Source organism: Ooceraea biroi, chromosome 11, assembly GCF_003672135.1.
Source record: "Ooceraea biroi isolate clonal line C1 chromosome 11, Obir_v5.4, whole genome shotgun sequence".
In the NCBI taxonomy this organism is placed as follows: Eukaryota; Metazoa; Arthropoda; class Insecta; order Hymenoptera; family Formicidae; genus Ooceraea; species Ooceraea biroi.
The window spans coordinates 2,273,535-2,290,081 of NC_039516.1; the positions used below are offsets into that span (position 1 = coordinate 2,273,535).

At 44.6% G+C, this 16,547-nt stretch overlaps 1 protein-coding gene and 1 long non-coding RNA gene across 6 annotated transcripts in view; one reads left to right on the forward strand and one right to left on the reverse strand.

The window, feature by feature from the left end:
* Nucleotides 1–16,341, reverse strand: LOC105274459 (band 3 anion transport protein). 5 transcript variants are annotated; one of them, XM_026973600.1, is made up of 9 exons: nt 16,140–16,341; nt 9,351–9,531; nt 9,186–9,267; nt 8,391–8,783; nt 7,001–7,688; nt 6,433–6,495; nt 4,289–4,880; nt 3,073–4,183; nt 1–2,996 (listed from the first exon to the last, which is right to left on the reverse strand). In XM_026973600.1, the coding sequence occupies exons 1-9, from the start codon at nt 16,200–16,202 to the stop codon at nt 2,327–2,329; spliced, it is 3,843 nt and encodes a 1,280-aa protein (XP_026829401.1). In that variant the 5' UTR covers nt 16,203–16,341; the 3' UTR covers nt 1–2,326. The 5 variants fall into 5 exon arrangements, with proteins under 5 accessions (XP_026829401.1, XP_011328910.1, XP_011328909.1 ...); XM_011330608.2 differs by lacking the exon at nt 16,140–16,341 and adding an exon at nt 11,808–11,964 and having other exon boundaries at nt 6,445–6,495; XM_011330607.2 differs by lacking the exon at nt 16,140–16,341 and adding an exon at nt 11,808–11,964.
* The window catches only part of LOC113562893, a 15,740-nt gene continuing 12,507 nt past the window's right edge, over nt 13,315–16,547 (forward strand). Inside the window, exon 1 of the long non-coding RNA XR_003407225.1 lies at nt 13,315–13,748. This is a non-coding gene — a long non-coding RNA (uncharacterized LOC113562893). The remainder of the gene's footprint in view (nt 13,749–16,547) is intronic.

Below are 16,547 nucleotides of genomic sequence, written 5' to 3' on the forward strand. Positions count from 1 at the left end.
GAAGTAAAATAACTTTTATTTTTTTTCGGTCGCTAATTTAAGGCGTAAATTAGCTACTGAGAGCCTATTCCTAATTATTACTTCTCTTTTAATACTGTACGTTCACTAGATTATTTACAATCATTCTCTATCGCTCCGTAACAATTCACTTCGATAATCTTTTGTTACAACGTAATATCAATGAATAGTGACGCATGTGGGTGTATCTGTGTGTTGCGTGTGTCTGTGTGTGTCTGTCTGTACATGTGTTGATAATATTCTACGGATCGGTTAAACGTCGCTAAAATCTGCGTTACAAACTCGTTACTAACATCAAGTGCTCGAAGATATCATCTTGCTGTTCGAGTGGTTTTTCTGCTCGCTATCACAATAGTTAAGTATATCGCTTTTGCTCTGCTTTCTAAGTTTTCTCGCACTAATCTGTCGGTTAATTAATTAACAATTGATAAGTCGTAATAAGCGGAAACGATTTTCACGGAAGTTTCGTAAAATACTCTAACGAATGAAAATACAGTGTATTCTCTATGTAGTATATCCTCTCTATTTGTTCGAAAATAGTTCATTTAGCTAACTGCGTTATTGTATACTCTCTCCGCCTCTTTCTCTCACCAGCCTTATTCCTTACTGTAGTTTCCGTTCTAATTATAGCATTAATTGATCTCTTACCCTTGCTCGACACACGCGCGTGTCTGATTCATTATGTTTTTAAGCCGTACGAATGAATTAAAATTGCAATTTTTCTCTTTTTTTTCTGCGAGTATAAATACACGCGAATACCTATCCGGTAGGATTCGCAGGACGTACAGATCAGGTAAATCGAGTAAAACGTTGTAATGCACTTTGCCATCTCGCGGAACTCGAATATTGAAAGATCTATGAAACGGAGGATTTGTCACACGCAAGAATTTAATCGAAAATCCGTGCGGACGCATCTGTAGATATAAAAATATGTATATATCTATATATGTATATATATATATATATATATAATATGTAATATATATAGTATTTACCTATTTTTAAGTATTTAAGTGAATATAAGTACCCGTGCAAGAAAAGGAGATTACCTCAAGGATTTTATGCGCGTGTAAGTATATCTTGTGTAACAATGCATATAAGTACGAATTTAAGGATATTATGTAATATACGTAAATAGAAAGAGGAGCGAGCGCATAAGAATCAGAGATCGCTTTAAGCGAAATTAAGGGAAATAGGAAAATTAAAATTTTTAAATCTAATTATAATGCAAAGTACTGTCATTCTCATAAAATAAAAAACGCGAAGGATCAACTTTCTTTTATGCCTACACGCGACTCACAATAAATGCGTACCGTAAGTACTTATAAATTCGAGGATTTGCACTTGAGCGCGCACAAATGTAGATAGGAGGGAAAACCTAAGTGGACTGGTAGGATTTAAGAATTTGATTCTTAGCTTTGTAAACTGCTTGATATATATCTTTGAACAATTAAGGACTCAAAGGAATTATACGGTATTATTGTATAATTACATTTGTGGAAGGAAGGGAAGAAGAGAAAGGATCTGGAACAGTAATCCTTGCGATCGCCAGTAGCCAAGTATTGATCTCGATTTGGCACTCTATCCTTACGCGTGCCATTACACAATAACTTTTCCTGAGCATTGTATCGTCGAGCACGAACTTAGGCACTCAGAGGCACCGATTTTCCATTTAATTTCAAGAAACGCAAACGTATCCCTTATCACTTACGCGTGTGCGAATGAATCAATCACTTTGAAATGCACCGTTGCACTATTTATATGCAGCTCTACAATAAAAAGCAGCTGGAAATATGGAATACATGGAAGTATACTGAATCAAATAAATCGCTGAAGAGGGACCTTTACGATCGTGTATCCTGAGATTCGTGAAGATTGGAGGGACAGAAATATTAAGTGCAATTGAAAATACGTGGAGATAAAGTGGAAATGAGGATTTTTAAAACGAGAAGGATGAATGGAAGCAAAATTCTGTGGAATCGAATAGGATTTGTGCAAACTGATGATCCACAACCGAGACTTGACAGTCTGACAATTGTCAATTTTCTCTCTACGCCTATAGCGCCTTATCTATCTAAACCACATTACACCGCTTATAAGCCTCCCATCAATGGACCCGAAACATCATGTATGTCGATCTGATGAAAATAGAACTCTGTAATTCACGGACTGTGTCGCTAGATGATATTTTTTAGTGACCCTGATATGGAACAGGTAGAAGTGTAGAATAATAGTTTCGGAAGATACAAGGACAGACGAATTCGGAGGGAAACACGTCATGATACCGAGTAGTCGATTAAGGCACAGTCTAACCAGGTAACGGAGCCTCCTCATAGAAGTCGAGCTCATCTTCGACGTCGTGCTCGGACCCTTTACTGTCGAGGGCGCGCAGCTCCGCGGCGGTGAAGAAGCGGCTCATCTGAGTGCGCAACGGTATCATTAGGATGAGGAAGAATGGCAGGGCCAGGGCGGCTTTGGTACTCTTGACGATCCACAGCACAGTCAGGCACAGGATTTGTACGGCGGTGAAGATGTGCATCTTGGACGTCTGCACGCGGCGCACGTAATTCGCCGTGCCGTGATGCTTCACCGGCATGAAGTACAGCTTGATGCGATCGAATAGCTGCACGCCGTTCGTCGACGAGATGCCCATGTAGAGGAACACACCCAGTAGGACGGACATCGGCACCCGCCGCAGCAGCGGCGCCATCAGCACGCTCACGCCAATCAGTATCGCGACCAGGAGAGCGCTTACCCGTTGCTCCTTTACTTCGACGATGTGCGGCTTGTCACCAGGCGCGTGGGTGCGCGACATTACGGTCACGGCGGACACGTGAGTGAGGGAGCGCACGGACGCGGCGCAGCACCAGGGCGCGCCCATCAAGCCGCATCCGACGTTCATCAGGCACACCACCACGATGTCCATGTGGTAGCCGTTACCTTTTCGCAGTTTGCGCTCCTTCTTGTCGATGATCAATCTATAAAATAAAAGAACGTTGTTGATCAAATACGTATAAACTCCGATATTTAGTAAATCAAGCTGAATTTACTTACTCTGATATTTGCGTTTCCATGAACACCAGAATGTAAACTAGGAGTGCCGGTACCACGCAGGCTAGCGCCATCCAGAGCGGGATTGGTTTCGTGTAACCGAAGGGAGAGACGAACCAACTTCTGTCGGGCATGGTCGGAGAGAGTCCTTCCGGGACCAGTAACTTTTCGGTTTTTACTGTAGCCAGAAAGTCGATTAAGACGAAGCTGATAATGCTGATGGGCACGCCAAAGTCTCCGAAGGCTCGTCGGGCGCTACGTCCCAAGTAATGGCTGTTACGGAAGATCCTCAGGTAGTAGGCACCCAGAAAGGTACCGAGGCATAGAATAGTGCACATCAGAGCTGTGTTGGGTTGATTGATCAACATCCCAACCTCGTTGTGACTAGGTATCAACTCGCGAGCGTTCTCCAATCGTATGATTTCTTCAGTTCCGTTCCATGGCGATCTGCTGACCTTCATCTCGGTGACGTAGAGCGGGTAGATAATAGTATCGTTAGCGTCGGGTCCGAAGCTATATTCATGGTGGAGTGGATTACGCACGAAGTAGTTGTAAAGCTTGATGAATGTCTCGACAATGTAGAGAATAGAGATCAGCCCAGTAAAGATCTCCTCGGTGAAGCGCGTGAAGAGCCGTACAAGAACCGAGCCGTCAACGCAAGCGATCGCCAGGGCAATTATGCCCATCCAGGCGCCAACATATACCCGCACGGTGAGGAACTCGAGCTCGTTCACCTGGCAGAAGTTGTACAGACTTTCGTCGAACAGTAAAAGTGGACCGGTCGTGCCAATGATGACCAGTGGCTGCGTGGCGAACAGTGCCATCACCACACCCGTCCACGAGCCGGAGATCAGAGTCTCGGAGATGCCGATCGTGTTCTCAGTCTTGTCGCTCATCAGCCCGCCGAAGGTGATAGCGGTGCACAGCGCAGCGAAATACATGAAGATTGCCGCCGCGAGGCAAGACGAGTTCAGACCGTCTATGAAATCGGACCCGTAGAACGGATAGCGACGCTTGATGTCATTGATGAGACCTCCGAATGGTCGTTTGGTACGTCGCAGCGGGTCCTCATCGTCGTCCAATGGTTTCTTTTCTTCTTCGCCCGCCAAAAGAGCTGTTTAATGAAACAGATAATAACGATTATAATTAATATCACGAATAATATAAAAATGATTAATAAAAATAAGTAATAAAAATTGAAAGTTTTTGAATAAATCACCTTTTTTTATAATCGCTTCATTCTGCACCGGCTTACTCTTCTCGAGTGCCTTCTCCTTTCTCTTTTTGATCGCTTCACTCTTCGCCTTGAGTTCATCGAACGGCAGTAAGGCCTGTCTCTCCCAGTCGCCGGGTGGCAGTACGATTGAATCGTCCAGGAACTCATTAATAGCCGACAGCAATTCTCGCTTCTCAGTGGCCTTGTAGGCGATTTTGTGGAACGACGTATTCGCCATTAGGGTGGAGATCGACCTACCGATCTCATGGTAGTCCAGTTCCGCGTCTCTCGGTCCTAGTAAGATGAACATGAATCTCACTGGTATTTTTACTTCCGTGAGAGACGGTAAGATCGCACCCTCGGCCAGTCGCACAAAGCCTATCGTTGGCTGATCCAGAAAGTCAACAGCGCCGACGAGAACGACCGTCGCCTCGGCACCGGCTGGAATCCTCTTCAAGATATAATCGTTGTGACCTCTCTTCAGATCCTCGTTACTGCTCGTGTATGTTAGCTCCTCTTTTATGTCGATCACCGTGTGATTACTATCGAGTGCCAAGTTCGACGACACGATCTTCGGTTTTGCATCGTGCAGACTCTGTCGGGTGTTTCGAGATTTTTAGAGAAAAGAACTTAAGAACTTGAACTTTATCGAAAAAGAACTACTTAGCTTTTAAGGGAACTTCAGCGAAGTTTTTGTTCAATATCTTGAAAGTAGAACAACATGTGTCATTAAGTCTTAAGGTATTAAGGCATTAAATATATGATTGTACTATCGATTAATAATAGATTTTATATGGAATAAAGTTTCAAATTTTCACTTATTTCTTACAAACCTATGTGAGGTGCATTATAGTTTTCAACTTGTAGAATGACACATGTTTATCTAATTTTACGATATTGTTCCATATTTAATTTATTAATCACGAAAGAAAAAGTTTAAAAATTTTAATAACAAAAACAATTTCCTACAGAAAACAAATCGACTTATTTTTAAAAGTGTAAAGCCAAAGAGAATAAAACTATACTGTGACAGAAGAGCGTGATTACTTTTTCGTATTTCATGATTTATGAAAGACGACACCACTCAACGATAAAACATATTAACAAAAAGAGTGCACCTGGGTGATAGAAATATCGATTTAAAACTGAAAAGCGAGAGAAAAAACGCTTTGTCGGGCATGTCACATAGCGTACTCGTAGATATACACCAGACAATGTGATGCACGAAGATATGACGTAATCTCGAATACTGATCCTCGCAAATGCTGAAGATCGCAAAATATCTAATACGAACATAAATGTAAGAGACGCATCATATCTTTGTGATTTGATCCGACATGGAAACGTAAAGAGAAGAATAATAAAAATATGTCTACAACTAATCATGAACAGTGTAATCTAATGGAAACGGAAGCGCGATACGTATGATTACAAGCATTTGTAGTCGCTATTGATCGAGCGGCGCTATACGAATATTTCTAGAACTAGTTTGTCCCAAGTTCTAGAATTAGTTGTACTATCAAGATGTGTGCAGCGATGCAACACAATAGGAAAATCGCAAGCTGCACATGATCCAGCAAAGACTTATTTAGACCATGAAATGAAATCACGACGATAATTTCGTCGAAATAAATAAAAACTTTAGTCCCATCTAAATCTTGTACTTACTTTTCACTTCTCGTTTTGAAGATAAAATTTAAAAGATTATACAGAAACTGCAATCAAACTAGATTTCACTCCAAGATGTAGATTATCAAGAGCTATCCTAGTAAATGATCGGTACAGCTATAGCTAATCGTCTACTAGAGTTGATAACAGTCTACTGATAGATGCCAGCTTTATAGTGACGTTATGAATATTAAGCACAGAAAACACACAAAAAACATATATATAAAACTAAAACTAAAAGTATGGAAAAAGTTATCCCAATAGATTATCGTCTTGTTAATCCAATAATCGATTATTGAGAAAAGGATTTGGAAGATCGCTTATGATAGATTTATGCGCTCGTTGCCCCGTAGATTCATGCCGGGTTTACGTTAAAAAAATACAGAAAAAGGTAAAAGATTCGTGTGAAAAGTGCGGGTGAAGGACTAGCAGTAAGAATGAAAACAACTGCGTTTGATTCGGGAAAACGAGAGATTTACATGTCGGGTTACATGGTTCTCAGCGGCTTCCCGCGCAGCATCTTCTTCCTCCAGCCAGATGGACTGTGGAAACAACATTAGCACACTGTCAGTCAAACCTATCTCCTGTCACCACCTACGACTACTCACTACTGATCGCGACATCGCCCTCGCAGGTGGTCTTCAATGTTTCCGTAGAACACGGATTTATCGTAAAAAATACTCGTCCTTTCAGATTTCAAAGCAAATATATCAATATCGACTACATCTACCGCGATTGTTCTCTTTTTTTTCACTTTCGAGCAACTCGAAACATTTTATAAAGCCCAGGCTTGGTATCAGTCTACGAAATAGTAAGAATATATAACAGCTGGTACTTGTTGAATCTAATTTGCACGTCAACCCTGAGGCCCTGCTCGTTACCTGCTTCAGAATTGATTATCGCGACTTCCCGCCTCTCATCGGCGCACATTTATCTTCTAGTACAAGGAAATTCGGCGGAACTCTCGAAAATTAATCGAGGATCGGCCGTTATCACGCGCACGTCTATGTGAACACGCAAGCAAGCGTATCGTTATGAACGAATTACCTGAAGGCTAGTGTAACTGGAATAGCTCTTTCTGCCGCCGAAACGGAAGCCGCGCTCGTGCTCGTGCACATGCTTGTGCTTGAGCAGCAGCGTCCGCATTACGATTGGCTTGTCCTCGACCAGGATCTGCCCGTCCACGGCCAGTTGATCGACCACCCTATAGGCCAATCCGGGCAAAGTCTTCTCCTCCAGATCGAGCAGAACAACGCCAATCTCCAAGCACCGACGGAGGTTCAGTAGCGAATGGAAGCTCAGGGATGCTACATGAGGTCTACCCCACCGGTCGGCGCCTTCTTCGACGTCCTCCTCGTATTTGATCCACCTGGCGGTCTCACGCCACTCGCACTCATCGCCCATGCCATGCAATTCGTCCAACTGAACGAACACTTCGTGTGGTGAATGGTCGTACATCTTCTTGAAGGTATCGTGAGGTATACCGCCCTCCTTTCGTCGGCCGATTTGGACCGTCGAGTGAGCAGCTTTGTGCCGGCGCATGCCGCGCGGGTCATCGCTACGATGCGACTCCAGGTCATCGATGTCCAGCTCCTGCAGGGTACTCGCCTCCTCTGGCTGAACGCTGACGCGTCGAGTCAACAGGCTGGAGCTGTCTGGGAGGCCGGCTCCTGATCGTTTTCGCCATTGCGGATCTTCCTGCAGAGAGTACTTGCGCGATTTATGATGGTGGCGTCTGGAAAAATAGCTCGAGATTGGTCATCAAGTTGTTGGTTTACTAAAAATTTGTTCACGGTTTGTTCACCAATTTTGTTGGCATGATTTTAATAGCTGAACCTCTATATCCGTGATAGAACTCTAATTGAGTCTCTTCTTATAGTGCTTCTATTTATTTCAAATTAAGGGTAATTTAATAGAACCCCTATTCGCGCAGAGTTCTTATCTGAACTCAGCAGTTTAGCTTATCTAAATTGAGTCGCGGATTAAGCTACATTTTTTAGCACACCCCATAAATCTTTAACGAACTGGCCCGCTTGGTACCGCTCCGTACCGGAATTGTCACGCTGCGAATCTAGCTCGTTGCCCGGGATGGCACGGAATAAAGGTCGGCGGTTTCGTGTTCATAATTGCACGGTTTGTGCAGCGCAAATATGAATTCGTAAAATTGTGACCTAGACTACGACGGATTTAAACTTTCGCTTAAATATCGAGGACGATCGGCGAGCACGAAAATTTCGTAGCACGTAAATGCGCGCAGACACAATATTGAAGCCCAAGTTGACTCGACCTGATATTCTCGTCACCTTTTTAGACGTTATCGTATTATCATTATCGGAAAGAGAGATTGTATTTTCATTTAATGCGATCTTTTCTTCTCTTCTGACTTAACTTGCTGACTTGATTCATTAATCGTAAAGAGAAGGAGAAGAGAGCTTACCTATGCTCGTGCTTCTGATGTCGTCGGCACTTCCGATCATCTTCGCTCTGAGCAGCATCCGTCGGCGCTTCTAGCGTTTGCGCGTTCGGCACATCTTCCTCCTTGATATTCTCAAACTGCACCCTCGGACTGCCAATAGTCGGGCTATCGCCAAAAGCGGAAGCTGCCCTCTCCGAGACGAGTGCTTCGCTCTCGCTGCTGATTACATTTTCCGTCTCTTCCGCCACTTTATCGTCGATTTCGGTCTCAGTCCCAACTGCCCCAACAGTCGACTGTAACCCATTGTTCACACCGTCAACTTCCTGGACTCCCTGGACTCCTTGGACTTCGTTACTCTTTGTCTGAGCGTTGCTGTGGTCCTCTTCAATAGATACTTCTGTCGCCGATCCTTCACTAAAGATATCGAAAAATACACAAGATCTATTTCTCCTGACGCTTTAGTTCTCAGTCCGAAAAGTATTTACTTAAACGAACAAAAATAATTTCGGCGTTCGCGAAATTTAAGCGAATCTGATAAACATATTTTTCAAGCAAGATATTTTTTTCATATTTAGAAGTTTTGTTGAAAGTTAGACTCTTGGTAAAAAGTTTCAAGGTTTACCGGAAATATTAAATCATCCGCGTGTCTACAGCGAAATCGATCACCCGTACGTGATATGAAACTGTGAGAAACGGATAAGAGATACGTTCTCTCGATAATGAGCTTCATTAGCAAGATGCTTTAGTTGGCAGGATGTCTGAAGACAGTTAAAATGCATTTTACGGACTTACATCCGTCTTCGCCGGGTAACTTACGGTGAAAAGTGTCGCCGCATAGATCTGGAATGCAGGCTTTTCAGAGGCATGTGCGGATGAGGGTAGCTCTTTTTCCGGTGTTCTGCAGAGTAAACAATGCCACCTTCGATTCAAAGAGACACTTCCAAGAGATGAAGCGGAAAAAAAAGAGAAAAAAGTACTTACGATTGAAATCGCGATCGCCATATCGTGGCGGTGGGCCGCGATCACGATCTCGATCGGATCCAGCCGATTCTGTGGGCGAACCGAGCCGGGCCACGTCGAATTTGTCTCCAGCGTCCATCGCGAAGACCTTCTCCATCTCCTCGTCCAGCTCCGGTCCCGTTTCCGCTCCATGCCCGTCGACCTGACATATCAAATAGATACATGTGTTAACACAACGCACGTTGATAAAATTTCGATTGAAGTTTTCACAGTGGAAATCCTCGAATCTCATATCGCTCTTCCACCCTTTTGTCGAGCATTTTATTTTACAAAGTCACGCAATCATGATTACATAAAAAAATCAGGAAGGGACTTACAGCGGATTATTTATACTGTACAAAGCGCGACGGCTTTTCAGGATTAATGCCACCCATGAGTGAGAAGCTTTATGTCCTGCTCCGTAGGTGACGTACGAACTACCACGTGTTACGTAAAGCCGCACGTATGACGTTCCACCGCGCGTAATGAAATACTCGCCAAGTCCTACATGGAATGTCGTTTATCGCGCGAGTGCGCCGCGCGTTCTCGTTAAAATTTTATATCTATAAATAGCGAGGAGCGCCGCCTCAATTTCTCCCGTGAGAGGCTTTCATTCCGAGGGGTTCCGTTCGTGAGGCGATTCCCGAAAAATCCTGCATGCGAGAGGCAGATAAGTGCTCTAATTGGCTTTAAGCTACCTCGTCTATGCAATTCAGGAAGAATCAATACAGATATCGACTTCCGCGCAGGGTAAGCCAACCCCCGCGATTGCCCACTACGTTATTAACGCTATTTAGGGTAGATGCATATTATCGACCTATTTTAGGAGACTGATAGATAATGCACTCTCTCTTTGTGCAGCGGCGATAATGCAATGTTCCAAGCTAATATAGTGGCCTACCTCTTCAGGTTCCACCGCGCATATTTCCATCACTATAATGCACATGTACATGAAAAACGTGTATTTACACAAAATATTATAGCTGCAGATTTCAAGAGTCGTGATTTACGATCGACGTCTGGCAATTCCGAATTCCGGTTCATTATGCGTCTCGCGCGAAGAAACTGCGCGTGAGATCTACGAATAATTTTTCCATCTGCAAACAATTCGCTGAGAATAGATTCCACCATTCATCTCGCGGAAAGCGATCAATCGCTGCGCAGCATACGTGCCACGTGCAATCTCATTATCTAGCCAATCTCAGTATGGAAATTTACTTTGAACTTCATCGGGTCTCTCTGTGACTCACTCTCATGCAAGCTGAAAAATAGTAGCTGTTAGCATATCCGTTCGGGTCAAGCACATGTCGTCCGTTCACCAAAAGAGCCATTCAGGATCGATCTCGTATTTTGTTATACGTTGTCGAAATCGCGATACAGATATGTACTGCAAATTTAGAATATGTTCTCGTTTTTCCAGCAGAAATTGTGCGGTCGTGGAAATCTCCTAAAATTAAACCGACGCTCTCGAGTTTAAGCCTTCAAATGTCATGTAGAAATATAATACCGATCGTAGCTCAACATCAAGAAAAAAAGATACAAAAAAACTTGGATACCACGTGCTGTAACGACAAATCTGGAGCCAGACATCCAACTAACTAATCTTGTACGTCATCTGGCACGACGATCAAAGATTGCACAATCATTCGGCCAAGTTCTCTCTCGCGAATTGCCACTGTGCTGAAACTCGGTGAAACTGAGAAAAATTGTCGTCTCATCACGTGCTCACCAGCAGCGATTTTGCGACAAGATTACCTTGGAATTCCACGAGCCAGCCGTTTGCTTCAGCTGTGGTTTCCGTATTTTGGCACATATAAACTTGCGTTTTGTTAGGTAAAATTAGATAAAACTAATTTCGCGACAAGTATATTATTCAATTAAATTGTAATTGTTGCCCTGTTGATCCAAGGTAACTGCGATGTAAAGATCACAATAATAACATCATGACATTATCTAAATGAAAATAAAGAAAAATAAAATTATATTGAAACATCCCTTACATACATTTTGCAATGTATTTTACATCAATGAAAGAATGCTTCTTAGTTTGATTCACATACACTTGTATGAAAACGTTACAAGATATCCCCGATTCGTAATCTATTTCTTCCTTCATAAATAATTCCATGAGATACCGAATGTGATTCTGGAATTCGCGACTCTACCGAATCATATTGAGACTTTTATCGATTCCGGATTGTCAATCTTCAAGGTACGAAAGATACAGATTTCACGGATTTCATGCTCTAAGAAGTCTGGCGAGCTACCGCCTCTGCTTGCCTCTCATACTCCGCATGATGATTTTTCTTACTTGCTTCCTCAATGAATAATATTTGAACTGTGAAAGGATTTTGAGAAAGAGACCCTCATCATGTCTGAGAGGATGAGTCCGATCAGTCGCGAGGCGCTTTGAGGTACAATGTACGGGATGTCGTTCACCTGGTGTGTCGTTCGCAAGGAGCGTCGTAGCCAGCGGAGAACCTTGCTTCCCGCTCGCTGAAGAAACGACTTCCCGGAGGAACCGGCGACGGCCTCGGGCATGGCATCCCGGGCCGAGCGGCAATCCGGCCGGTCGGCGCACAGAGCTGGAGGAACCCGAACTGAGGGCGGAGGGTGGTGCTGCCGGACCACCAGGAAGAGAGAAAGAGGGGAACGCTGGTGGGGAACGTGCGACAGAAGGGGTGGCACGGATCGATATTAACCCCATACGCTCAATCGAAGAGCAACTCTGTTCCTTTCTCGCTCTCCTCCTTCCCCCACTCACTCTTATCGTCTGTATTCGATTTATAATCCTTCAAGATTTTCAATTTCCTACTGTACAAGCCAATTTCCTGACCAACGATCATGTAACGCCAAGGGACCATAAAACGACCATATATAACGCCGATTTCGCGTTCAATCGGTCAAGTTAAACAGTACGGCGATTAAGTGCTTGGATGATGGATCATTCAAGAACACTGTGTACTGTTGAGCTGATTAGGGAAGAGGGTGAGCATTTATCCGTCTATATAAAGAAGATTATGTAGTTTATGAATTATAAAAATTGATAGAACTTTACAAAAGGCAAATATCCATAAAGGAAAGTAAGTGATGGAAGATACCTGATCATTCATGCGTTCCAACAACAAAGAATTATCGACCTGATCTACTTTAAAGAAGAGAGATATGAGATATCGATGGTGAAGCGCATCTTGATTCGAACGTTCCGCAGGAGGGCTACGTAGATGATTGGCGGAGGCTGGCGAGCGCAACAAGTGTCAATCGGCCGTGAAATCCGGGATAGAAGGGCCCGAGTGAAACAACTCGAGAGTGGAAGAAGGACAACAGTAGGAGGGGGATCTCTCTACGGTCGCAGGTAGGAAAGCTCAGCTGGTGGTGCTGAATAGTAGACAGTGGGTGGTAGAAGCCAGATGGGGAGAGAGAGCAAGAATCGGAACGGGTCAACTCCGGCTAGGCCTAGGTCATAGAAGCCTTATCGATTATTGTTAGAAGAGAGGCGCGCGAGAAAGAGAAGAAAACCGGTGCGATAACTAAACTCGAGGCTGAGTAGCCTAATTATTCGATCGTTAGGATATCGCGTATCGATCCTGCGTATCTTCCATCAACCCGGTTAGTGAGGCTTGCGAGGGAAAGAACCGGTCGAAGGACGCACGAACGAAAGACCTCACAGAACCAAAAGGATCTCGCGGAATTTCTTGAACCTATGCGTTCGCCGCGAAGGCAATGTTGAGCATGATCATGTCCGTTATCCATCACTGAGCTCCATCAATGATCGCATTTTCGCGAGATGGACCAATATTTTACTACCGTCTGCACTAGTGACCGCGAATGCGAGCGAGAGGCGAACGTGCAAGCTTTTCCACCATCGACCGCATTTCCCCGTGTCCCCGCTCGACGTGCGCTCTTCGCTTAGTGGTCCGATCAACCTTGAACTTGAACCGCAGCCTCCTCAGTTTATTCCCCGGCCGCGCCGCTGGTGACCTTTCCTCCCGAATGCCGACGACGGAATCGATGGAGCATCCAGTGCCTGTTGGCTGGTGACGAGCGACGAGTCTCCTTTCCTGTCGATAAATCGATCATTTCCGCGAGATAACCGATGAACGCGCGATTAATTTTGTCGGGTGCATAGAGGAACGATAAAGGAAGCGTTTGATCTTCTCTTCACAGAGCTCTAGCAGCTTTCACTGTGTTACACGTCTCGTTCTCAGGTGACGTTCTAGAGAAACAAAGGACAAGAGAGATAGGACATTGCTCATCCGCTGAGAAGCTAAAAACTGATACTTGAAGCGGATCCTTTTCCAACTTTTCACGATACGCGATTCCGCAATCTTTCTAGCATCCCAAACATACGCGAGGTCAACGCGACTACAATCCTGCACGGTGAGTGAACATCCGGCCTTGAACTTGACTAAGAGATGAGCACAAGAAGGCCAACAGGCCGCGAAGGAATACAGAGCGTGGAAGGGCAGATCTTAAATCATTCGTCAAGAAATCTCTTCTTCCCATCTACCATTGTTCTCGACCATTGTTGAGCCAGCACAGCTGCACACTTTCGTCTTTTGCAACTAAGTTATCTCTCGATAATAATGTCATCGCAAAATCCGCAAAGAATTATTGTTACCAAGATAATCTTTGTACTTTCTTAAAGTACCGCGTTCTGGCGAGTCAGACTTTGATAGCTTATCCAATTCATGAAGCCAAGCGGCAAAGAGACTCCGTACAATCGTTGCGTAACGAATGATCTTCCTAGCTGGACGTCGTGTGGAAAGAAACGGATAACGATGTGCTATACGATTGTGAAGTTCATTGTAACAGCACGCTATCTTTGGGTGTCCCTACCTTTGAGCTCGTCGCGGACATAGAAGAAATATCTCTCACGCGGATCAGCGCGCAACATGCTCCGACGCAACCGGTCCACCCGTGCACTGACAACGCGGACGACGATCGTGCTGCATGATAGCGCGGACACGATTGACACCACTCTTGATAATCGAATTTGCGGCTTCCGACCTTGCGCAAGCGTTACCCTGAACAGCACGTCCGCGAACTCGTTAACACTATAAATCTACACGACGCGTGTCGAGAATGCAACGGAATGGCAAAATTGAAGCGGATGCAGATTTATTACAGAATTCGTCTCTTCGAATCGTTTACTTGTTTCTTCTCGGACTGCAGCTAGCGTTTTCATAAAAGTGGACGCGTCATCGAATTTCCGGGCGTTTCGGTTCAATTTAGATTCCCATCAGGCAACTTCCGGCTTCAGGCAAAATTCGCTTACAAACAGAAATAGGAGCGAAGTAGATGATGACGCACGAGCGAGCTTGATGATGTTTCCCAGGTTGTCAAAGGAAAGCAAAGAGTTGGGAGTTCTTCACGTGTCTCAGAGTTCCTCATGAGAAACTTTGTGGCACGAATATATGGCGGAATAAATACATGTTCAGCAATTTGGCGTAGAAGTACGTGATTACGGCGTGTTCTCTAACAGCTTTCCTGCCGATCGAAGTCACGTGCCAGTCACCACGCCGTTTCGCCGCTCGTTTCTGGCCGTGTTCGTGTCGCGCGATCCGCGCGCACGGTGTCAAATGGTTATTGACCCGCGACCGTCAACAATCAAGCCAATCAGTCCGCGCGCCGCTCGAGGTTGTCCCGCTTTTACGAATTCATGTCGGAGTTGGGAGACAACCGCGATAAAACGATAATCTGCACGCTATTCCGCGTGCGGCTGGTCCCCGTTCAGCACGCGGGGCTGCAACGTAAACGACCCGCTCGTGGCACGCACGAACCTGCGGCACGGGTCATCGTGACTCATTCACGGACCTCATTACATCTGTTTAGTTCACGTAAAACGGTAGCGCATGCGAATGCGATCGAATTTGTTTATTCGTTACAATTTCTTCAGAACTTCCAATCACGACGATTCTCTTTAATCACAGCGATGCACGAGATATCAATCTTGATTAATGATTCCTGTGAATAGTAATCAATTACGCTTTCCATGTTAAGGTTTGAGGATGTCTGACTGTAGCGAAGTATCGTGCAATGCGGGGCATGCAGTAATTGCTATTGTCGGTGATTCGATCTTCGCTTGATTCGAGCCTGCTGCAAGTGGTCGTTTCGTATGCACCACGCTCTTTTTCACTCTTACAGTCTCGTTCTCATAGCTGTGGTTAATTCGTGGAGAAGAATCATGCTGCTCGTTCATGCCGGAAATCTTGAAGTCGATGCATGACTTCGGCAATTGCCATGTGGCAATTCTCGCATTGCGAGCCACTTGCTCAGCCCTCGTCTTCCTCGAAAACGCTGGGAAAGCGAACATACCAGTCTCTCTCTCTCTCTCTCTCTCGGCGAATGTCATCCCGCGAAAGGGAAGATAAAAGGATGATCAATATTTGAACTTGATATTACCCTGAACACCCCTAGGAATCCGCTGAATTCGATAACGCTAGAATCTCGTACCAATCGATATCAGGGGCCCTCGAAGCGAGGTGAGATTCTTCAACGTCGAAGAAAGCAACAGTTGTGCTAGTGATTCGTCGCACGTACATACGTGGCATACGAGACATCGTCCGAGGTAACGCGATATGCATTTACGACGATAGTCTGTAACATGCATATCACGCATGATTCCGATACCGTGCATATCATGTATCGTTGTTACATCATCCGGTTACTTAGTCTCCGGCGCCCGGAGACCAAGCCTTGACATTTGCCGGTCGATTTGCCACTTTCCTCACATAATTAATTGTTAAAATGACTGTTTCGGTCACTTACCGATACCCGTTTGCCGAAGCCGAGGAAGGAGAGCTTCCTCTTGAATCCATCGGTGTTCTCCATTCTTCACGAGCCACGCGCCAATTGATCGCGCAGCTATTAGCTTAAGGCTGTGTCTTTTTCCTGGGTGCTCGGCCGATCCTGAGTCTGGACGGCGATGTCCACATGTGGAGTAGTCGCTGTGATAGCAGCTCCGTTCTGCTGGCTGTTGAAATACAAGTTATTAGATTAGACAGCTGATCGTCCATCCTCTTTCGTTAATTGGCGATCATAATTGAATTCTCTATGTTATTCGGAGATTGAAGAATACAAGTCATATCAAAAATACATTTCGTCATATAATAAAATTCTATAGTTCGCGAGGCACTTGGTTTTCATTAAACGAGAACAATTGGAGTTTGATGCAGC